At 44.6% G+C, this 25,504-nt stretch overlaps 1 protein-coding gene across 1 annotated transcript in view; it reads left to right on the forward strand.

The window, feature by feature from the left end:
- The first annotated feature begins 2,813 nt into the window (after window positions 1-2,813).
- Window positions 2,814-25,504, forward strand: part of LOC139745815 (ergosterol biosynthetic protein 28 homolog) — a 55,663-nt gene continuing 32,972 nt past the window's right edge. Inside the window, exons 1-2 of the mRNA XM_071656391.1 lie at window positions 2,814-2,857; window positions 22,786-22,918. Coding sequence (XP_071512492.1) covers window positions 2,846-2,857; window positions 22,786-22,918 — 145 coding nt within the window. The 5' untranslated portion in view covers window positions 2,814-2,845. The remainder of the gene's footprint in view (window positions 2,858-22,785; window positions 22,919-25,504) is intronic.

A 25,504-nucleotide genomic window follows, 5' to 3' on the forward strand; every position in this document is an offset into this window, starting at 1 on the left:
CAGTCGCATGTTTTTTTAGATGGCTCTTCCAGAACGTTCTTGTGGTCAGGCGCTTAAAACACTAGTTATCTGTTAATGGTCACTATAGAGGTGACGGATGTCTGGGGGGTAGACTGGGGCAATGATTTGTGAAATAGTACGAGGAGATGTGCAGTGATAAGAGAGATAGGACAGAGAAGAGATTAGCAGACATCTTTGTTCCATTTACGTAAAGGCTGCAGTGCCTTATCAACTGATGCTATTTTCTTCATCCTTCTAGAAAACATTGGTAAACAGTCGCCTTTACAACGAATGACCATTTCCTTCCTGGCCAGGAGGCTCGTTATTTCGTAACGATTGGGAATATCTGAATATTTCCCTGCACAAGATACGAGTGAGGCTAGGATATTTGGATATTTCTTCCCATAGATGATGATGGGCTTAATGAATATCTCTTGACTAAGATGGAAATCATAGAGTGGATAATGAACCTTACACCAGGAAGGAAAGGACATTATAACAAACGGGAAAGAAAAGGATATGAACGGATGCAGCCTTTTCTTCCTCTGTCCCTGGCGCTACCTCACGAATGTGGGAAAAGGCGCTCAAGTATGGGGGAGGGGGTGGTGTTATTTAGAACGTACAACGCACACATTCACACAATTTGATTCTTTCCTGATACACTTCATCTGTATACAAAACGTGAGTACTACTGCTGCAGTATTAAGCGGATCCGATCTGTTACCCTCCCAAATGCTTAAAATAAACGATTGTTGAAACCGACCAATAACAACTGTTAACGTCTCTGTTGTGGTTCTGTGCCCTTTGATGTTGAAGTACAAAAGTTGATAGAAGTATTCTTTCCTAATGACTATCCTCTTTAATTCATTCAGATCATAAAGTCTTTTTCAGGTAAAACACGTTTGTTGATGTGAGCAATGCATCTACATCTAAACATGTTTACAACAAACAGCTGTAATGTTTACATTTGTGGATACTCAAGCAATGGAGCGAGAAGGATTCTATTGAATTTTGTAATAAAGTAAAGCCACCAATGAATTCAAAGTCCATATTCACAAATTCTGTTAAAGAAGGTTCTTATTTTGAAATGGAAATGACCTTTATGCAGTAATAACTGATTTATCTCCATAAGATTTAGCTTGTATTTGATTAAAAAGAATAGCTGTTTGGAGTACATTGATTTAGCTCTTTATCAAGTATTCTTCAGTCTTTGGCTAACCCAGGAATTGTGCATTTTTCAGCTAAATTTTGGAATTGCACAGTCTTTGGAGAGCCTAGTGTTCATACTGCTCAGTTAACTTTGATTCTGGCATGGTTTGCTGACGAGGTAGTAATGCAATCTTTGTTGAACGTAATGCTGTGCAATCCAGGGTTTCTGCAGTCCTTAACTAACTTAGGCTTTATGCAGATCTTATCCTACCCAGCGTAGTGCAAATCCTTTGCTGATTCACGATATTGCAATCCTTGGCTAACACAAGATTCTGCAATCCTTAGATTTTGCAATCCTTGGCTAACACAGGATTTTGCAATCCTTCATTAACTCTAGCTTAACTAAAACACTTAAATATGTTAGGTATAACTTCTCCTGGTGTTTTATAGCTAAACAGTAGTCTTTTGATCAGTTACTAGTTTGAGATGCAGTGTGTGGAATAATACGAGCAGATCTGGAACGCTCTTAAAGTGATGGAACTAATGAGGTTGTTTGAAATTAATTGGAATTATGATAGGCGTCATTTACATATTGTATTTCTCGTAGGTAGAGAGGTACAATATTCTCTCTCTCTCTCTCTCTCTCTCTCTCTCTCTCTCTCTCTCTCTCTCTCTCTCTCATATGCCGACACGAGAATTTTGATTAATATTTTTGGTATACATGAAATCAATTTAAAACTTCTAAGGCATTATAACCACTCGTCTATTTCTCTGGCCATACATCAAAATCAATTTTAAAAGGAGCGTGACAGAAATTCATTCCATGCCTAGCTAGTATGTAAATTAGTGGCAGAGGTTTTATTTACTGTAGTGATTTACTTGGTATTTATAGAATACGTTACTTGGTCGAAATTGTTTTGCTGAATATTGGAAGAATTGAATATTATGTTGATATAGGTGAGTATTGATATATTAGCTTAAATATTGCATATAGGTAATAATGTAAGAATAGTGTCAGAAATTTCGTTACTTTGATACCAGATATTATGCCATATATCGTCAGATTCATAAGGATCGAATATTATGATACAGATATTATTATTTTATTAACAGAGGATATTGTGATATAACTGATATCGATCATGTATCAGTATGTTGAGATAGAATATTATAGATATGATATAAATATTAGCGCTGCATAGTATCGATGATGTAGCAATATTTTTTAATAGAATATTATTCCATGTAAGTGATAGTAGTGTGAAATATCACGGCATGCAGTTGCATAATCATTGTTGCTATACTGGAAGTATTATGCTTTGCAGCTGTTGTTATCAACGAGTATTATGCTATGTGATATATCATAATAGCATCAAGCAGTATGGCATGTGAGGTGATATTATCATTCATTTATCAAACTAACCTCAAATATTAATATCGTGTAGGTGACATAGTACATTTACTAGCATCGATACTACGGTAATATCAACCATGTATCATTCGATTAGCATGGGATAGCGTCGCAGGTGATGTCGCACCGGTGATAATATCAGTGATATCAATCAATGAGGGGGGAATGGGGGAAATGGTGGTGGTAGTGGTGATGGGAGGTGTGGGGGCGCATCCCGCGCCTCACTCGTCTGGTTTGTTTGGTGCAGCAGACGACGCGTCAGTCGAGGCCACGACGCTCCCTGGAATGGTGCATCGAGTAAGCCAGCTCTAGCTCTAGACTCCACTCCCGTCTTTACTTCCATTGCCGATGGGGTTCTCCCTGCTCAGGGACTTAGCTTGGTTACTCTGACGGGAGAGGTTGAAGTGTGTGTGTTGATGAATTAAGTAGTTGTTCAAACCACTAGTATAGTTCGAGAGGCATTCATGGACAGTGTTTGTTGTTTTTGTATCTTTTTAAGGAGAAAAGTTTGAAGGAAATGATATCAGTTTTAAGATATTGGTTCTTAAGGAGGATGCCAATGGTAGAACATGTATATACACTCGTCTGATCATGTGATATGGAAACAGGTCATATTTCAACCTCGCTTCCGGCCAGAGAACAGTATGTCTGTAGCATGTTACTCTATGTTTATTGTAGATACTTTAGTGAGTAGTACACCTTGAAGAAAAAAAGGTTAATGATGAAATTGTCCTCTAATGCCAAGGTGCAGAGGTTAGTTCACCCATGACATCAGCCTTAGAATAATAGAACTATTATTACTAGTTGTCTACCCTTAAAGTGTCTTTGTTTACCACTGCCAAAACATTTTGTTTACCCATGTGAGGCAGTGGGGGATTAATTGTCTTATTATATGATGGATATAACAGATGAATTTGGCGTCTGTATCAGCAGTGGTTCTCGGTTAATAAGAGGATATGCGGTAGAAGGTGAAGGTGGAAGTAGATCCAATATTATTCTCGTATATTTCCAATGATTCGGACGTAAAGATGATGCTTTTCTTGATTGTATAAAAGTGCTTTACACCTTTGGGTTGTAAATAGGGTATCATAGTATCAAGTGTTTAATTAGAACATATATATTGCGATACACCGTATTAGAATCATTATGATATTGCGTTACACCGTATTAGAACCCGTATAATATTGTGTTATACCGTATTAGAACCAGTATAATGTTACACCGTAATATATGTTGCCTTATACAGTATTAGAACTAATCCATATTGTATTACATCGTATTAGAACGAATATATATTGCGTTACACCATATTCAAGTTGAAGATCCATTATTAATTTATTGTCCCTCAAAGTTAAGCAAGCCACTCCCGTCGCAGAGGTAAAATACACTTTTAAATTAATATATAGATCATACATGATTTTCCTTTTATGCTGCATACATGAATACGTGACCATTACTTATGCAAGTAATACGATAATACGGTCACAGTTGTAGATCATACATTGCCATCAGGTGCACATAATACACGACCGTTCCATTTGCATCTTCTAAATCTAGTTTTACAAAATGACACGTATGTCCTAGAAATAGATAAATATACCCATCACATTTGTATCACACGACCATAACAGGTGTACGTTATATTGCATATTACATAACTTGTATTTATACATCATATTTGAACTGTGTATTCAAATCGACCAAATTAAGCTGTGAAACAACGTGAGAAGAATCATTTCATGTTTAGGGCAATATTTTCAATTATGACGTTGGTTTTTGACATTGAAACAATGTGGTTAATAGAACGAGGCAAAGATCTTAAGCCCTTTTACAGTTGTCATTCATTATTCATAATGATTTTATACCAGTGGTGAGGAGAGTAACTAAAAATCTAAATGTTCTATAAATTGATATTCATTTTTTAGATATGATGGCACTGTAAACTACGACCTAATCCAGGCAGTCTCATTAACGTTATATATATATATATATATATATATATATATATATATATATATATATATATATATATATATATAATATATATATATATATATATATATATATATGTATATATATATATATATATATATATATTTATGCTAGCCGAAACCAGGTACCTTTTTTTTATCGAATAACCCCAGGGAAGGATGAAAAGCTGGGTTATCTGTGCACCGTCTGCTTCTTTCATGAGTATACAGATATTGCCAGATGGTTGGGGCTTTATTCCAGCTTCCTTTATCATTTCTCTTAGAATAACATGGCTTGAAAGTTTTCGGATATGCAGCTACCTAACTACGACGAAATCTTTCGTAAATGGCTGTGCTAACGCGTATCGCTCACCGCATGTTTTGCTTTCTGAATGAGGGTGTTTGTTTCAGCCACCGCGCGCCTCCCATAATTGTAATTATAGAGAGAGAGAGAGAGAGAGAGAGAGAGGTTTGGTGTAATGTAATTTGAAGTGGAATTTTGAGCTACGCGTCATCAGCAGAATCTGAAAAGATTCGTTTAGTTGACATTATGCAAAGTAGAATCTCCATTGTACACAAGGTAAGGGCAGTGTTTTCTTCGTATGAACACGACAGAGGCAAACACCACCTAATGCATTTACATTACAACTTCAATATAAATGAATTCTCTTCATCCCCACCTCCGAAAAAAAATATCTCTTCACCTCACCACCTTCGGCACACACATCTTTACTCCACCCTCGACACCAGTGGACTTTGACCCCAAGTTTGGGGCAAGTGAAATTGTGAAGATTGTCTTTAACATAAGATATAATAGCCTTTCTCCAGAATAATATTGGTCTGCTCAGGGTCAAATGAATAGGTGTTTATTAAGCAGTAACTAAAATGTTTTGAAATTGGACGCTTCAATTGTTATAGGTTGCTGATGTAAGTGTAAGCTTGCGCTGAAACAAAATATACTTTATCTCGTATTGATTAGAGTAGAATTAAATTTGCATATTTTCGGTAAATTTCGATTTACAAAGTTGCAGATTACGTAATTATATTAGTCATTTAATGCTATTGTGCTTCGCTACGTTCAAAGATGTTGGTTCAAGGTCATCTGTGAAGCATGTGTTTACATCGTAAATGTAATTACTAGTTATATATTTCATAAGTTTTAGGAGGTTTCCACTGAAGGTGTTTCCCTTTAGTAAATATATAGGAGAGGTTGTACGCGCAAGACAAACATTTACAAGCCTGTCTAAATACGTAACTGATGCAACATGATGTCTAGTTTGACTACATGCGCATGTTAGACTTGCCTTGTGGTGCAATGTATCATAATTTGATTGATTTCAAAGTTAAATTTTGAGTTTATCCATAACTTGGGTATTTATTGATTTGATGTCGGCCATAATTTACTGATGAAAATCAGGTATCGTATGAATACGACTGGAACACGTTGATTCGTGAGGGTTTCGTACATTTTTATAAGGAATGGGTAAAGTTATTTTTTCGAAAGGTTATTGTCGGGAGGGAGTGTAAGGTTGTGAGGCAGCCACAGTGTTGGCCCTCTGTATTCATGGGTTGTAGTCAGTGTGTTTGAGAGGCAGAGTTACCGTGCACAGTTGGCCAAAGATCGTACTTAATACGCTATGTTAACGTACGTACACGATAAGCCATGTAAATGTACGTATGTGATAAGCCATGTTGACGTACGTACGTGATAAGCCATGTTGACGTACGTACGTGATAAGCCATGTAAACGTACGTATGTGAAAAGCGATGTTAACGTACGTATGTGATAAGCCATGTTGACGTACGTATATGATAAGCCATGTTGACGTACGTATGTGATAAGCCATATTGACGTACGTATGTGATAAGCCATGTTAACGTACGTATGTGATAAGCCGTGTTGACGTACGTATGTGATAAGCCATTTTGACGTACGTACGTGATAAGCCGTGTTAACGTACGTAAGTGAAAAGCCATGTTGACGCACGTATGTGATAAGCCATGTTAACGTACGGTCAATCTTTTTTTTATATTTTCATTTTCCCTGGGTGGACTAGGCTTTGTATGTGAATAGCGAGATTTCTTTCGAACCCTGGATGACATGGTGGTCATATTTCTGTAGTCTGGTGAGCTGTACTCTGTGTGTGTGTGTGTGTGTGTGTGTGTGTGTAATTACCTTTTTGTACTGTACTGGGAGGGGAGTTTACATTCGTTGGGCCCCATTTCGTGTGTTTATTTGGCCATTAGTTAACTTACCAGCGATGTGGACAATAGAAGTTTTGTGCCTATATAGCCACTTTATCAAGGCCCTGCTCTGTCTGCCACCATAACTCTCAATATATTGTTTATTTTATATTAAATATTGTACTAAATAAGATAGCAAGTGTTAAGTAATGTTTTCGTTGGTGCTGTGTTGTTCAAACGAAGTACTGAAGGGTAAACATTAGTAATAAGTGTAATGTGTTTTTCCGGTTTTAGAATTCACGAATATTATTTTATACTTATATTTACGTGACTTTCAACACACTGAAATAACATTCAAAAGTCGGGTAGAAATCCAAGATATTATTATGTCCGTAGAATTAACTCGTTCTGTAATAGTTCCGTCATTTGCAGAAATAGGAAAAAATAATTTTTTAAAAATTCCAGCGGAAGTAAGAAATGAAATTCTCCTGTTTTTCCTGTCCGTTTGGTTCTTTGTCAGTTTGAACCCACACCTGGTAAAGGGAGGGTCATGAAGATGTAGCATTCGACTTGGTATTCATGATGTTAGTAACAGCTGCAATTCTCGGTATAACTGTACGAGATTATTAAAATGTCACGGATTGAATTTACCGTGAGAGAGAGAGAGAGAGAGAGAGAGAGAGAGAGAGAGAGAGAGAGAGAGAGAGAGTTTGTTTTGAACGGAGTTAAGTGTACACATCATTTTGAGATTTTAGGACCGAGTTCGACTTCTTCATTGTGTAATTGAATCGGGAAAACCATGGTCTGTCCAAGCATAATTTTCCCCTACACAACTTAAAATTGTTTTCCCTAATTTAAGGTACTTAGTGCTTTATATATATATATATATATATATATATATATATATATATATATATATATATATATTTTTATACTTTGTCGCTGTCTCCCGCGTTTGCGAGGTAGCGCAAGGAAACAGACGAAAGAAATGGCCCAACCCCCCCCATACACATGTATGTACATACGTCCACACACGCAAATATACATACCTACACAGCTTTCCATGGTTTACCCCAGACACTTCACATGCCTTGATTCAATCCACTGACAGCACGTCAACCCCGGTATACCACATCGCTCCAATTCACTCTATTCCTTGCCCTCCTTTCACCCTCCTGCATGTTCAGGCCCCGATCACACAAAATCTTTTTCACTCCATCTTTCCACCTCCAATTTGGTCTCCCTCTTCTCCTTGCTCCCTCCACCTCCGACACATATATCCTCTTGGTCAATCTTTCCTCACTCATCCTCTCCATGTGCCCAAACCACTTCAAAACACCCTCTTCTGCTCTCTCAACCACGCTCTTTTTATTTCCACACATCTCTCTTACCCTTACGTTACTCACTCGATCAAACCACCTCACACCACACATTGTCCTCAAACATCTCATTTCCAGCACATCCATCCTCCTGCGCACAACTCTATCCATATCCCACGCCTCGCAACCATACAACATTGTTGGAACCACTATTCCTTCAAACATACCCATTTTTGCTTTCCGAGATAATGTTCTCGACTTCCACACATTCTTCAAGGCCCCCAGAATTTTCGCCCCCTCCCCCACCCTATGATCCACTTCCGCTTCCATGGTTCCATCCGCTGCCAGATCCACTCCAAGATATCTAAAACATTTCACTTCCTCCAGTTTTTCTCCATTCAAACTCACCTCCCAATTGACTTGACCCTCAACCCTACTGTACCTAATAACCTTGCTCTTATTCACATTTACTTTTAACTTTCTTCTTCCACACACTTTACCAAACTCAGTCACCAGCTTCTGCAGTTTCTCACATGAATCAGCCACCAGCGCTGTATCATCAGCGAACAACATATATATATATATATATATATATATATATATATATATATATATATATATATATATATATATATATGATGGTTCGGAATAAAGTGGTCATCTCGTTCAATGGATAGCATTATCTTACCAACGTATTTCATAAAAGTGGGATATATATTCCCGGCTCTGACAGTGTATGTGGTAGACTTAAGTACCTTCAACATACTCGCAAACCTTTTGGGAAATTCAAATAATATCCGATATTACTGAACCCGGAATTGACGTGATGGTAAACAAGCAGTATTGTAGACCTGTCTGGGTGTTTACCTCTTAAGTTACAAGTGCCACTATAAGTGCCTCCCAACTTTGTTGGCAACCACGCCTGGTACTCTGTAGACATGTATAGCCTGGCACGACACCTGCTGTAATATAAACAGGTCTTAGGTCATGCTGGCATACCTTAGGGTCGTGCTGAAAAGGTTAAATATCATACAATGAGAGAGAGGATGAAGGTCAGTGAAGAATCGTAGGTACGATCCATATAAACTTAACTGGGATTCGCTCCCAATAGTTAGTCTGGGCGATGTATATAGATGCCTGTGTGTGTGTATGTTTGGTGAGGTACGCCTCTGCCATACACATTGCAGTTTGGGTAGGTGGGTGATGCTAGTGGCCAGCTGGTCACAAATGAGACGGTTTGCTGAGTGAGGTGTGGCAGTGATGTTAATCAACATTTTGAATGGTGTTGTGACGTGTCTGGCAGAAACGTAGGTTTCTTCATGAGACCTGTGTGTTGTGTGTGTGTGTGTGTGTGTGTGTGTGTGTGTGTAGTCCAGAGAGTCGAAGACGTTTGGCTTGTTAAATCCCATTTTGCTCGTCCTTAATGATGGTTGACCTCCCCTTTGGTGAACTGTAGTGACCTTCGGCCATGTTATGTCATGGACGGTAAAGAAGGTCTGCCAGACTGTTAGAAAATGGGATATGGTCGGGAAAGTGGTCGTGGAAGGATCCAGGTTCGATTGTCTTCCCCCCCCCCCCTCTCATCTATTAACTGGCCACACAGGCTTCCCAGCATCCCCCCAGGGGGGGGGCAGTCGTTTTATCGCCCAGGCTAATTGAGTCATTAGCGCTTTACCTGACTTGCCACAGCTTAGCTTAAAGGGGTCGACCGCTCGACCTGACTCCGCTCCTGCCACACTTTGGTCAAGGTGCCTGTTCACCTACTGTTGGTAGCTCCTGTTCACCCTCTGTTGACAGCTTCTGTTCACCTACTGTTGGTAACTCCTGTTCACCCTCTGTTGACAGCTTCTGTTCACCTACTGTTGGTAGCTCCTGTTCATCTACTGTTGGTAGCTCCTGTTCACCCTCTGTTGACAGCTTCTGTTCACCTACTGTTGGTAGCTCCTGTTCATCTACTGTTGGTAGCTCATGTTCACCTACTGTTGATAGCTCCTGTTCACCTACTGTTGATAGCTCCTGTTCACCTACTGTTGGCAGCTCCTGTTCATCTACTGGTAGCAGCTCCTGTTCATCTGGTAGCAGCTCCTGTTTACCCTCTGTTGGCAGCTCCTGTTCATCTACTGGTAGCAACTCCTGTTCATCTACTGGTAGCAGCTCCTGTTCACCCTCTGTTGGCAGCTCCTGTTCACCCTCTGTTGGCAGCTCCTGTTCACCTACTGTTGGTATCTCATGTCCACCTACTGTTGGTATCTCATGTCCACCTACTGTTGGTATCTCATGTCCACCTACTGTTGGTATCTCATGTCCACCTACTGTTTGCAGCTCCTGTTCACCCTCTGTTGGCAGCTCCTGTTCACCTACTGTTGGCAGCTCCTGTTCACCCTCTGTTGGCAGCTCCTGTTCACCTACTGTTGGCAGCTTCAACACTGTATTTCTTCAGGCTAAGTGACAATTCCCAGTATTATCTGACACCGGCGGTGATAATTTCCAATGATAATCGGATTATATGGACTGATTATTTCCAGTGATTATCCTGGCTCCCTAAGATGATTTAATTCCCCAGTAGTTAAAGATATATATGATGTAATCATCGCTTCTGATTATTGTACTAGCTAAGGTCCAGAGAATATAATTTCTTGTAATTGATAATTCCTTAATGAAGTTCTTTGAGGAAATAATTCCTTTTATGGGTTCCTCTGTTAAACCCAATGGCTCATTCATTGCCTTCAACTGCACCTAACCAGCTCAGCATCGTTACAACCCCCACCAGGACTGTGTCATTTTCGACCTTGCCTTCACCTTGGCCGCTCTGCTGGAGGTAGTCCACATTCCCCGTTTTCTCTCAGGATATCCGGTCCACAAGGTAGAACATGGGACTTGGGGTGATGTCTGGCAGTTCTTTGTTTTGTTGCGTCTGCCAACAAGAGCTGTGTTGAGGTACAATGCCCCAGGATCTACACTATAGAGATCACTTCCTTGATAGTTTTTGAGGTGTGTGTGTGTGTGTGTGTGTGTGTGTGTGTGTGTGTGTGTGTGTAGAGTTAGGTCGACTGTACCTTGTGTGTACTCTGTGGTAACGAAGTCCAAGTAGATTGGACAATCTACCCGTTGCGGGTAGATTACTTCCATGTGGGAGGTCGCACCGTCGACCTGGTAGACGAAGTGATCTGGTCGACACCATCCATGGTCGTTGGATAGTTCTGGTCGACAGGAGGGAAGTTCCTGGGGTCAATTATCCCCATTGGATTGTCAAGGGTCACAGGAAATCCAACGTAACGTTTTCTTTATACGTGTGTGTGTGTGTGTGTGTAGTGGGGGGACGATTGTAATCTCTCTCTCTGTCGTTCTCTGATGATAAGGTTATCAGATGCGACCAGTCTGAAATCTGGGAAGTTTTATGCTGGGATTCGAACCCCCATGTAAAGTTGTCTTTTGTGATCAGACCCAGATGGCCATCTCTCCTCCTCAACCGTGAGACACCAACTATCTCTCCTCGGCTCCGGACGTGGACCAGAGAGACTTCTCTGGGAGATTACTTCCATTGCACACACACACACACACACACACACACACACACACACACAGGGGGTGGTAAGTAATCAAGGAATTCCTATTCAGTCGTTAAATTGAAACTGTTGTTTCGAGAAGGGAGGCTGGCGTCTTTTCAGGGAACTCTGAATTCAAAAGATGTCCGAAATGTCTCGTTGACTTTATGTAGGGTTTGTGGTAGGAACGTGTCTGTTAGTTGCGATAGAAAACGTGTGGTAGTTGCTTGCGGTTTTACAGTGTTCTTGGTTAGTACGGATGGGTCGGTCATAACATAAGAGTGACTTGCTATGATTGTGATGTAATACGGAACAGTTACGAAATCAGTATGGCAGCTTTACTGCTGCTGCTGTTGTATATGCAGATGATGCCACAGTGTTGGCTGGTTCAGAAAAGTTGTCATTGGAATTCATTTTTTTTTTTTTTTTTTTTTTTTTTATACTTTGTCGCTGTCTCCCGCGTTTGCGAGGTAGCGCAAGGAAACAGACGAAAGAAATGGCCCAACCCCCCCCCCCCCCATACACATGTACATACACACGTCCACACACGCAAATATACATACCTACACAGCTTTCCATGGTTTACCCCAGACGCTTCACATGCCTTGCTTCAATCCACTGACAGCACGTCAACCCCTGTATACCACATGACTCCAATTCACTCTATTTCTTGCCCTCCTTTCACCCTCCTGCATGTTCAGGCCCCGATCACACAAAATCTTTTTCACTCCATCTTTCCACCTCCAATTTGGTCTCCCTCTTCTCCTCGTTCCCTCCACCTCCGACACATATATCCTCTTGGTCAATCTCTCCTCACTCATTCTCTCCATGTGCCCAAACCATTTCAAAACACCCTCTTCTGCTCTCTCAACCACGCTCTTTTTATTTCCACACATCTCTCTTACCCTTACGTTACTTACTCGATCAAACCACCTCACACCACACATTGTCCTCAAACATCTCATTTCCAGCACATCCATCCTCCTGCGCACATCTCTATCCATAGCCCACGCCTCGCAACCATACAACATTGTTGGAACCACTATTCCCTCAAACATACCCATTTTTGCTTTCCGAGATAGTGTTCTCGACTTCCACACATTTTTCAAGGCTCCCAAAATTTTCGCCCCCTCCCCCACCCTATGATCCACTTCCGCTTCCATGGTTCCATCCGCTGACAGATCCACTCCCAGATATCTAAAACACTTCACTTCCTCCAGTTTTTCTCCATTCAAACTCACCTCCCAATTGACTTGACCCTCACCCCTACTGTACCTAATAACCTTGCTCTTATTCACATTTACTCTCAACTTTCTTCTTCCACACACTTTACCAAACTCAGTCACCAGCTTCTGCAGTTTCTCACATGAATCAGCCACCAGCGCTGTATCATCAGCGAACAACAACTGACTCACTTCCCAAGCTCTCTCATCCCCAACAGACTTCATACTTGCCCCTCTTTCCAGGACTCTTGCATTTACCTCCCTTACAACCCCATCCATAAACAAATTAAACAACCATGGAGACATCACACACCCCTGCCGCAAACCTACATTCACTGAGAACCAATCACTTTCCTCTCTTCCTACACGTACACATGCCTTACATCCTCGATAAAAACTTTTCACTGCTTCTAACAACTTGCCTCCCACACCATATATTCTTAATACCTTCCACAGAGCATCTCTATCAACTCTATCATATGCCTTCTCCAGATCCATAAATGCTACATACAAATCCATTTGCTTTTCTAAGTATTTCTCACATACATTCTTCAAAGCAAACACCTGATCCACACATCCTCTACCACTTCTGAAACCGCACTGCTCTTCCCCAATCTGATGCTCTGTACATGCCTTCACCCTCTCAATCAATACCCTCCCATATAATTTACCAGGAATACTCAACAAACTTATACCTCTGTAATTTGAGCACTCACTCTTATCCCCTTTGCCTTTGTACAATGGCACTATGCACGCATTCCGCCAATCCTCAGGCACCTCACCATGAGTCATACATACATTAAATAACCTTACCAACCAGTCAACAATACAGTCACCCCCTTTCTTAATAAATTCCACTGCAATACCATCCAAACCTGCTGCCTTGCCGGCTTTCATCTTCCGCAAAGCTTTTACTACCTCTTCTCTGTTTACCAAATCATTTTCCCTAACCCTCTCACTTTGCACACCACCTCGACCAAAACACCCTATATCTGCCACTCTGTCATCAGACACATTCAACAAACCTTCAAAATACTCATTCCATCTCCTTCTCACATCACCGCTACTTGTTATCACCTCCCCATTTACGCCCTTCACTGAAGTTCCCATTTGCTCCCTTGTCTTACGCACCCTATTTACCTCCTTCCAGAACATCTTTTTATTTTCCCTAAAATTTACTGATAGTCTCTCACCCCAACTCTCATTTGCCCTTTTTTTCACCTCTTGCACCTTTCTCTTGACCTCCTGTCTCTTTCTTTTATACTTCTCCCACTCAATTGCATTTTTTCCCTGCAAAAATCGTCCAAATGCCTCTCTCTTCTCTTTCACTAATACTCTTACTTCTTCATCCCACCACTCACTACCCTTTCTAAACAGCCCACCTCCCACTCTTCTCATGCCACAAGCATGTGTTCTGAAAAAAAGATGGTATTTGTTTCGTGTTGACCAAGCGCCATATACAGGAACGGAAGATGGCCATTGTCCAGTGGTACAACTATTACCAGAATGCCCTGCACTGAAGACCCGATATAGTAGACGTGCGCTGGTGCATTGGTCAGGATCATGATCATGGATACGCCCCTACACACACACACTGCCTCATCCACTCATGGCCTCTCACCCACCAGGAGTTTGGGTGAAAGATCATCCACGCCTGGATGCGGGTATCACTCACCCAAGTCGCCTCAACATGGAAACTTTGGAACTTTTCTCGTCAACTTTATCTCGTACTTCCTCAACTTACTTCTACCACTTGATAATGTATGTTAAACTCCCCACTCACACTACATGTATATATGTGTATATATTATCCTGGGGATGGGGGAGAAAGAATACTTCCCACGTATTCCCTGCGTGTCGTAGAAGGCGACTAAAAGGGGAGGGAGCGGGGGGCTGGAAATCCTCCCCTCTCGTTTTTTTTTATTTTCCAAAAGAAGGAACAGAGAAAGGGGCCAAGTGAGGATAATCCCTCAAAGGCCCAGTCTCTGTTCTTAACGCTACCTCGCTAACGCGGGAAATGGCGAAGAGTATAAAAGAAAGAAGAATGTGTGGAAGTCGAGAACATTATCTCGGAAAGCAAAAATGGGTATGTTTGAAGGAATAGTGGTTCCAACAATGTTGTATGGTTGCGAGGCGTGGGCTATGGATAGAGTTGTGCGCAGGAGGATGGATGTGCTGGAAATGAGCTGTTTGAGGACAATGTGTGGTGAGAGGTGGTTTGATCGAGTGAGTAACGTAAGGGTAAGAGAGATGTGTGGAAATAAAAAGAGCGTGGTTGAGAGAGCAGAAGAGGGTGTTTTGAAGTGGTTTGGGCACATGGAGAGAATGAGTGAGGAAAGATTGACCAAGAGGATATATGTGTCGGAGGTGGAGGGAACGAGGAGAAGAGGGAGACCAAATTGGAGGTGGAAAGATGGAGTGAAAAAGATTTTGTGTGATCGGGGCCTGAACATGCAGGAGGGTGAAAGGAGGGCAAGGAATAGAGTGAATTGGAGCGATGTGGTATACCGGGGTTGACGTGCTGTCAGTGGATTGAATCAAGGCAGGTGAAGCGTCTGGGGTAAACCATGGAAAGCTGTGTAGGTATGTATATTTGCGTGTGTGGACGTATGTATATACATGTGTATGGGGGGGGGGGCCATTTCTTTCGTCTGTTTCCTTGCGCTACCTCGCAAACGCGGGAGACAGCGACAAAGTATAATAAATAAATAAATAAATATATATATATATATATATATATATATATATATATATATATATATATATATATATATATATATATAGATAGATAGATAGATTAGAGTTGGTTGAAATATCGTTAGGAACAAACAATTGTATTTTTTTCTTTTATAAATGTTATTTACCGTAACGCTGGAGGAAGGATGTTACGTGACGCGTTACACGAGGGTTGTGTGACAGGCATCGTCTCGTGAAGTGACATTGTCACTGTTGTCGCCTGGTGATTTTGTCTTTTGTAACAATAATCTTTTGTGATTCTTACTGTAACGGGAATATTGTGATTGTTACTGTAACGGGAATATTGTGATTCTTACTGTAACAGGAATCTTATGTGATTCTTACTGTAACGTGAATCGTATGTGATTCTTACCGTAACAGGAATCTTATGTGATTCTTACTGTAACGTGAATCGTATGTGATTCTTACCGTAACAGGAATCTTATGTGATTCTTACTGTAACGTGAATCGTATGTGATTCTTACTGTAACGTGAATCGTGTGTGATTCTTACCGTAACGTGAATCGTGTGTGATTCTTACTGTAACGTGAATCGTATGTGATTCTTACTGTAACGTGAATCGTGTGTGATTCTTACTGTAACGTGAATCGTATGTGATTCTTACTGTAACGTGAATCGTGTGTGATTCTTACTGTAACGTGAATCGTGTGTGATTCTTACTGTAACGTGAATCGTATGTGATTCTTACTGTAACGTGAATCGTATGTGATTCTTATTGTAACGTTTATCGTAGATGTAACCATGTAGGTTATGACGTAGTGTACCTGGTCACGTCACACCAGGTACATACTGTAACTCCCTTCAGTGTAACAACTCAAGTCATTGACCTTCTTTTATATATATAAAACAAGAATTAGGTTGGTTAAAGGCGAGACTGTGTGGTTAGAAGGGAGAATATGAAATTTTAAATGATCTTTGCAACCTGCTGTATTTATGACAATGCTACTGTAGTTCATGACAAGCTACTGTAGTTCATGACAAGCCACTGTATTTCATGACAAGTTAGTTTATGACAGGTTACAGTAGGTCATGGCGAGTTACAGTAGGTCATGGAAAGTTACAGCAGGTCATGGCAAGTTACAGTAGGTCATGGCAAGTTACAGTAGGTCATGGCAAGTTACAGTAGGTCATGGCAAGTTACAGCAGGTCATGGCAAGTTACAGTAGGTCATGGCAAGTTACAGTAGGTCATGGCAAGTTACAGTAGGTCATGTCGCTTGATTACGTGTGTTGTGTGGGGATTTGTGCTAATTATTGGTCATGTGTCATTATCGGTTTGATAATGATGTTTGACCTCAGACGACCTGGTCTGAAAGCCCTTTAAAAATTGGCTGATTTGGGAAGTCCCACAGGTGAGCTGGGTGTGGTACCATCGACCAGGTCCCACAGGTGAGCTGGGTGTGGTACCATCGACCAGGTCCCACAGATGAGCTGGGTGTGGTACCATCGACCAGGTCCCACAGGTGAGCTGGGTGTGGTACCATCGACCAGGTCCCACAGGTGAGCTGGGTGTGGTACCATCGACCAGGTCCCACAGGTGAGCTGGGTGTGGTACCATCGACCAGGTCCCACAGGTGAGCTGGGCGTGGTAGCATCGACCAGGTCCCACAGGTGAGCTGGATGTGGTAGCATCGACCAGGTCCCACAGGTGAGCTGGGTGTGGTAGCATCGACCAGGTCCCACAGGTGAGCTGGGTGTGGTACCATCGACCAGGTCCCACAGGTGAGCTGGGTGTGGTACCATCGACCAGGTCCCACAGGTGAGCTGGATGTGGTACCATCGACCAGGTCCCACAGGTGAGCTGGGCGTGGTAGCATCGACCAGGTCCCACAGGTGAGCTGGGTGTGGTAGCATCGACCAGGTCCCACAGGTGGGCTGGGCGTGGTAGCATCGACCAGGTCCCACAGGTGAGCTGGGCGTGGTAGCATCGACCAGGTCCCACAGGTGAGCTGGGCGTGGTAGCATCGACCAGGTCCCACAGGTGAGCTGGGCGTGGTAGCATCGACCAGGTCCCACAGGTGAGCTGGGCGTGGTACCATCGACCAGGTCCCACAGGTGAGCTGGGTGTGGTACCATCGACCAGGTCCCACAGGTGAGCTGGGTGTGGTAGCATCTACCAGGTCCCACAGTTGAGCTGGGCGTGGTACCATCTACCAGGTCCCACAGGTGAGCTGGTCGTTGTACCATCGAGCAGGTCCCACAGGTGAGCTGGGTGTGGTACCATCGAGCAGGTCCCACAGGTGAGCTGGGTGTGGTACCATCGAGCAGGTCCCACAGGTGAGCTGGGCGTGGTAGCATCGACCAGGTCCCACAGGTGAGCTGGGTGTGGTAGCATCGACCAGGTCCCACAGGTGAGCTGGGTGTGTTACCATCGACCAGGTCCCTCAGGTGAGCTGGGCGTGGTACCATCGACCAGGTCCTACACTTGAGCTGGACATGGTACTATCGACCAGGTCTTATAGTTCAGCTGGACATGGTACTATCGACCCAGTCCGATGGGTGTGATACCATCGACCAGGTCCTACAATTCAGCTGGACATGGTACTATCGACCAGGTCTTACAGTTCAGCTGGACATGGTACTATCGACCAGGTCTCACGCTTCAGCTGGTAGAGGTACCATCGACCAGACAGTCAGGAAATCATTCTAGAAGGTTCCGTATTGATGTAGGCTGGCTGGGTCATCGGTCCTTCCGATAACAGGGCATTAATGTGATCGGATACCGTCGCACGTCCGGATATCGGGAGAGTACAAGGGGGTCCGGATAAGTGGTAGTGAGGCAGAAACTTCGAGTGTTCGGATAAGTGGGTGTCGTTTGGGGGCATTTGAACCATGTCATTGACGTGGTTTTACACGAATGTGTGTGTGTGTGTGTGTGTGTGTGTGTGTGTGTGTGGTGGATATTGGTGGCTGGTGTGGTGGAGTGTGGTAGGAGAGATGGGCCCGGCTACAAGCACGTCCGCTGGTGGCGCTGTGGTACGTGCATTACAGGTTTGTTTATACATACAAACATCTGTCTAATCCCCCTCTCTCCTCTATATAAATCTATATACATATTCCTCTGTTTTTTACCTTTGAATGGGTTGATTAGTGGCGCTGGTGACAATGTTGACAAGGCAGGGTGGTACAAGGTACAGCTGGTGACGGTACAGTGTACCTGGTGCCAAGGGAGGGTGGTACAAGGTACAGGGTACAGCTGGTGACGGTACAGTGTACCTGGTGCCAAGTAGTTATTCACTGTACCTGGATAGTGAATGAGCAGCCCCTAACTTGGGGACTTGGGGTCCTTTATGACCTCCTGATGGATTAGGGAGGATGAGGGGTGTATCAGGGAGGATAAGGGTGTATCAGGGAGAATTAGGGTGTATCAGGGAGGATAAGGGTGTATTATAGGGTTTCATGGAGGATGAGTGTATCATGGGGTTTCAGTGAGGGTGTATCAGGGTGTATTATTGGGTATTAGGGGATAAGGGTGTATCATGGGGTGTCAGGGAGTATCAGGGTGTGTCGTAGGGTGTCAGGGAGTATCAGGGTGTGTCGTGGGGGTGTCAGGGAGTATCAGGGTGTATCTTATCGTTTTAGGGAGTATCAGGGTGTACCAGGGAATATCAGGGTGTGTCATGGGGTGTCAGGGAGTATCAGGGTGTGTCGTAGGGTGTCAGGGAGTATCAGGGTGTGTCGTGGGGGTGTCAGGGAGTATCAGGGTGTATCTTATCGTTTTAGGGAGTATCAGGGTGTACCAGGGAATATCAGGGTGTGTCATGGGGTGTCAGGGAGTATCAGGGTGTGTCGTAGGGTGTCAGGGAGTATCAGGGTGTGTCGTGGGGGTGTCAGGGAGTATCAGGGTGTATCTTATCGTTTTAGGGAGTATCAGGGTGTACCAGGGAATATCAGGGTGTATCATGGGGTGTCAGGGAGTATCAGGGTGTGTTGTGGGGTGTCAGGGAGCATCAGGGTGTATCAGGGAGTATGAGAGAGGTTGGAGGAAGATTACAAAATGCAGGGAGACAATGATGATTCTGGATATGTTTTACGAACTTCCTACATTCGGGTCTGAGAGGTTCGGTTTAGCCTTTAATAGATTGTCTATTGGCGACAGATGTGGGTCAGGTGGTTGACCCCTCGGTAACGATGCTGCCAGCTGTTGGCCAGGTGGTGACCTCTCTCTGCCTTGTTAGTTGGGTCATGCCTCATGTCCAGCCAGGCCCTTCGAATCCCCTGATTGGTGACAGCTATCGACACATGCCTTTAACATCTCGCTCCTGTTGTAACTTGTGCCAACAACCACAACCTGTGCCCACAACCACCACAACAACACCTGTGCCAACATTAACAACAGTAGTTGTGCCAACACACCATATAACATTCGTGGTTTCCAGCTTGGGACTCTGTTGTGTTCGGGGTAAGAGAGCAAGTTATGAGAAATTCTGGAAAGATTGAGAAATAAAGGGAGGTGTGTGTGTGTGTGTGTGTGTCTGTGTGTGTGTGTCTGTGTGTGTGTTGGAAAAGGTTCTGAGGGCAGACATGGAGGAGGAAGAGAGCTTAGCGGTGTAAGGAAAGAAACAGACGACGTAAGGTCTCAACCCAGCACTCATGTGGTGGCTGGTCCTGTGTCACGTAGCTCATGGTGGATATACACTAGCAACCAGATCCTGTGGTGAGGGGGACTGGATATGGTGTCTGTGGTGTGAGGGACTGGATATGGTGTCTGTGGTGTGAGGGACTGGATATGGTGTCTGTGGTGTGAGGGACTGGATATGGTGTCTGTGGTGTGAGGGACTGGATATGGTGTCTGTGGTGTGAGGGACTGGATATGGTGTCTGTGGTGTGAGGAACTGGATATGGTGTCTGTGGTGTGAGGGACTGGATATGGTGTCTGTGGTGTGAGGGACTGGATATGGTGTCTGTGGTGTGAGGGACTGGATATGGTGTCTGTGGTGTGAGGGACTGGATATGGTGTCTGTGGTGTGAGGGACTGGATATGGTGTCTGTGGTGTGAGGGACTGGATATGGTGTCTGTGGTGAGGGACTGGATATGGTGTCTGTGGTGTGAGGGACTGGATATGGTGTCTGTGGTGTGAGGGACTGGATATGGTGTCTGTGGTGTGAGGGACTGGATATGGTGTCTGTGGTGTGAGGGACTGGATATGGTGTCTGTGGTGTGAGGGACTGGGTATTGTGTCTGTGGTGTGAGGGACTGGATATGGTGTCTGTGGTGTGAGGGACTGGATATGGTGTCTGTGGTGTGAGGGACTGGATATGGTGTCTGTGGTGTGAGGGACTGGATATGGTGTCTGTGGTGTGAGGGACTGGATATGGTGTCTGTGGTGTGAGGAACTGGATATGGTGTCTGTGGTGTGAGGGACTGGCTATGGTGTCTGTGGTGTGAGGGACTGGATATGGTGTCTGTGGTGTGAGGGACTGGATATGGTGTCTGTGGTGTGAGGGGGACTGGATATGGTGTCTGTGGTGAGGGACTGGATATGGTGTCTGTGGTGTGAGGGACTGGATATGGTGTCTGTGGTGTGAGGGACTGGATATGGTGTCTGTGGTGTGAGGGACTGGATATGGTGTCTGTGGTGTGAGGGACTGGATATGGTGTCTGTGGTGTGAGGGACTGGATATGGTGTCTGTGGTGTGAGGGACTGGATATGGTGTCTGTGGTGTGAGGGACTGGATATGGTGTCTGTGGTGTGAGGGACTGGATATGGTGTCTGTGGTGAGGGACTGGATATGGTGTCTGTGGTGTGAGGGACTGGATATGGTGTCTGTGGTGAGGGACTGGATATGGTGTCTGTGGTGAGGGGGACTGGATATGGTGTCAGTGGTGAGGGACTGGATATGGTGTCTGTGGTGTGGGACTGGGTATGGTGTCTGTGGTGAGGGACTGGTTATGGTGTCTGTGGTGTGGGACTGGGTATGGTGTCTGTGGTGAGGGACTGGATATGGTGTCTGTAGATGTAAAGAAAACGAAATCGTGGCGTAGGAGATGTGGGTCGACATGCCAAGGTTATTTCAATGCCTTTTTGTATAATGACAACAATTGTGTATAGGGAAAGTCCCACTCTAACCAACATGTCCTAACCAACACGCTCTAACCTAACCTAACCAGCACGTTCTAACCAACACTCCCTGATTAACACGTCCTAACCATCATGACCTAACCAACACTCTAACCAACACTCCCCAACCAACACTCTCCAACCAACACTCTCTAACCAACACGTCTTAACCAACACTCCCTAACGAACACATCCTAACCAACACGTCCTAACCAACACGTCTTAGCCGACACTCCTTAACCAACACGTCCTAACCAACACGTCCCAGCCAAAACGTCCTGACCAACACGTCCTAACCAACACTCCCTAACCTAACCAAACCAACACACCCTAACCCACACTCCCTAACCAACACTCCCTCACCAACACTCCCTCACCCACACTCCCTAACCAACACTCCCTAACCAACGCTCCCTAACCAACGCTCCCTAACCAACGCTCCCTAACCAACGCTTCCTAACCCACACTCCCTAATCCACACTCCCTAATCCACACTCCCTAATCCACACTCCCTAATCCACACTCCCTAACCAACACTCCCTAACCAACACTCCCTAACCAACACCCCCTAACCAACGCTCCCTAATCAACACGTCCTAACCAACGCTCCTAACCAACGCTCCCTAATCAACACTCCCTAACCAACACTCCCTAACCAATGCTCCCTAACCATCATGACCTAACCTAACATACCTAACCTAACCAACGCTCCCTAACCAACACATCCTAACCAACACGTCCCAACCAACACGTCCCAACCAACACTCCCTAACCAACGCTCCCTAACCAACACTCCCTAACCATCACTCCCTAACCTAACCTAACCTAACCTAACCAACGCTCCCTAATCAACACGTCCTAACCAACACTCCCTAACCAACGCTCCCTAACCAGCGCTCCCTAACCAACACTCCCTAACCTAACCATACCTAACCTAACCAACGCTCCCTAACCAACACATCCTAACCAACACGTCCCAACCAACACATCCCAACCAACACTCCCTAACCAACTCCCTAACCATCACTCCCTAACCTAACCTAACCTAACCAACACGTCCTAACCCACACTCCTTAACCAACACTCCCTAACCAACACTCCCTAACCTAACCTAACCAACACGTCGTAACCAAGTTATCACCAGCAGGGTGTTTTGTGTGTTTCAGGTTATATATGGCCTGCGAGGGTGGATTGCCTTCGTCGCCTTCATAGACTTGGGCATGGCCGTGCAGTGCTTCCTAGACGCTGACTCATTCCTAGGCACCCAGCTCTACACGGCTGGGGACATAGCTGAGCATGGTGAGTACCTAGGACCTCAGGGACACAGCTGAGCATGGTGAGTACCTAGGACCTCAGGGACACAGCTGAGCATGGTGAGTACCTAGGACCTGCATAAGGGAGTACCTAGCCTGGAAGCAATGGTGAGTACCTAGGACCTCAGGGACACAGCTGAGCATGGTGAGTACCTAGGACCTCACTGCACGAGACTCATCCATCCATCCACCTCCTCAACCTGTGTGGTGAGTAAATCCATCCCCCTCCTCAACCGTGTGGTGAGTAAATCCATCCCCCTCCTCAACCGGTGTGGTGAGTAAATCCATCCCCCTCCTCAACCGGTGTGGTGAGTAAATCCATCCCCCTCCTCAACCGGTGTGGTGAGTAAATCCATCCACCTCCTCAACCGATGTGGTGAGTAAATCCATCCCCCTCCTCAACCGGTGTGGTGAGTAAATCCATCCCCCTCCTCAACCGGCGTGGTGAGTAAAACCATCCTCAACCGATGTGGTGAGTAAATCCATCCCCCTCCTCAACCGATGTGGTGAGTAAATCCATCCCCCTCCTCAACCGGTGTGGTGAGTAAATCCATCCCCCTCCTCAACTGGCGTGGTGAGTAAATCCATCCCCCTCCTCAACCGGTGTGATGAGTAAATCCATCCCCCTCCTCAACCGGTGTGGTGAGTAAATCCATCCCCCTCCTCAACCGGTGTTGTGAGTAAATCCATCCCCCTCCTCAACAGGTGTGGTGAGTAAATCCATCCCCCTCCTCAACCGGTGTGGTGAGTAAATCCATCCCCCTCCTCAACCGGCGTGGTGAGTAAATCCATCCCCCTCCTCAACCGGCGTGGTGAGTAAATCCATCCCCCTCCTCAACCGGTGTGGTGAGTAAAACCATCCCCCTCCTCAACCGGTGTGGTGAGTAAGTGAATTAAAGAAAACGGGGTCCGGCATGTAGGTTTATGTAGCCCATGACGTCATTCGTTATCGTTGTAGACGCCCTGGGGTGACGTGTAGTGGGTTAACGTGCCTGGTGGTGAGGCAATCATGGGTAATCGCCCGCCCAGAGTCGAGCATGGCATAGGTTCGAATCCCGGTTTTGCGGCAGGTGGTCTACCCACAGTCAGCCCAGCTGTTCATCCTACTTCCTCAAGGGGTTGGTTGATGAAATGGTCACCTGGACTAAGTTTATATATATATATATATATATATATATATATATATATATATATATATATATAGAGAGAGAGAGAGAGAGAGAGAGAGAGAGAGATGGTACAAGTGTTGTGATTGTGGAAAATTACATTTTACATGATTGTGACCCTAATCTCTCTAACCTATGATGGTACTGGTTAATACTTTTACCTGGTTATGCTATATTTCCTCGGGTTATTGTCAAGGTTGTGTTTTATTCGGGTATTATATATATATATTTTTTTCCGTAACAAACACCTAATTAAGGTTAGGTCTGTGTGAGGTGTGTCTGGAGGAGGCGTCAGATTGCATTCATGTATCGCCCTTCGTCTCAGGCACACCCGAATGAGGTCCCTGGCGCCCTGGCCACTCAGAGGACGTTTTTATATCTGTGGCGTGTCGGCCACTCAGAGCGCGTCTTTCCCGGTGCATCAGTGGCGGCTTGTCGGCCACTCAGAGCGCGTTTTTACCCGTATCTGTGGCTTGCCGGCCACTCAGAGCGCGTTTTTACCCGTATAGGTGGCTTGCCGGCCACTCAGAGCGCGTTTTTACCAGTATCTGTGGCTTGCCGGCCACTCAGAGCGCGTTTTTACCAGTATCTGTGGCTTGCCGGCCACTCAGAGCGCGTTATTACCAGTATCGATGGCTTGCCGGCCACTCAGAGCGCGTTATTGCCAATATCTGTGGCTTGCCGGCCACTCAAAGCGCGTTTTTACCAGTATCTGTAGCTTCTCGGCCACTCAGAGCGCGTTTTTACTAGTAGTTGTGGCTTGCCGGCCACTCAGAGCGCGTTTTTACCAGTATCTGTGGCTTGTCGGCCACTCAGGAGCGCGTTTTTACCCGTATCGGTGGCTTGCCGGCCACTCAGAGCGCGGTATTACCCGTATCTGTGGCTTGCCGGCCACTCAGAGCGCGTTTTTACCAGTATCTGTGGCTTGCCGGCCACTCAAAGGAATTGTTTCCAGTATCTGTGATATGTGCGCCACTCAGAGAGCAGATTTGCTTGTATCTTTGGGAATTGGGCGTCTCAGAGTGCGTGTTTACCAGTGTCTGTGATATGTGGGGCACTCAGAGAGCGTTTTTTGTCGTCTCTGATACTGTTGGGCCACTCAGAGGGTATTTTCATCGGTATCTCTGTGACATATTGGCCACTCAGAAGGCGTTTTCATCGGTATCTCTGTGTAACAAATTGGCCACTCAGAGGGTGTTTTTACCCTACCATCAACGGTGGGAGACGTGGCGAATGTGGTATATATATATATATATATATATATATATATATATATATATATATATATATAGTAGAAGCAATCACCCGAGTGGGTTACGCCCCTGGTGCAGCTTATGTTTATGGTGGACACACGTGCCTAGTGGAGAGTAAACACCCCCCCCCCCCTAACAACAACAACACTCAAC

Source organism: Panulirus ornatus, chromosome 62 (genome assembly GCF_036320965.1).
Source record: "Panulirus ornatus isolate Po-2019 chromosome 62, ASM3632096v1, whole genome shotgun sequence".
Taxonomy (NCBI): Eukaryota; Metazoa; Arthropoda; class Malacostraca; order Decapoda; family Palinuridae; genus Panulirus; species Panulirus ornatus.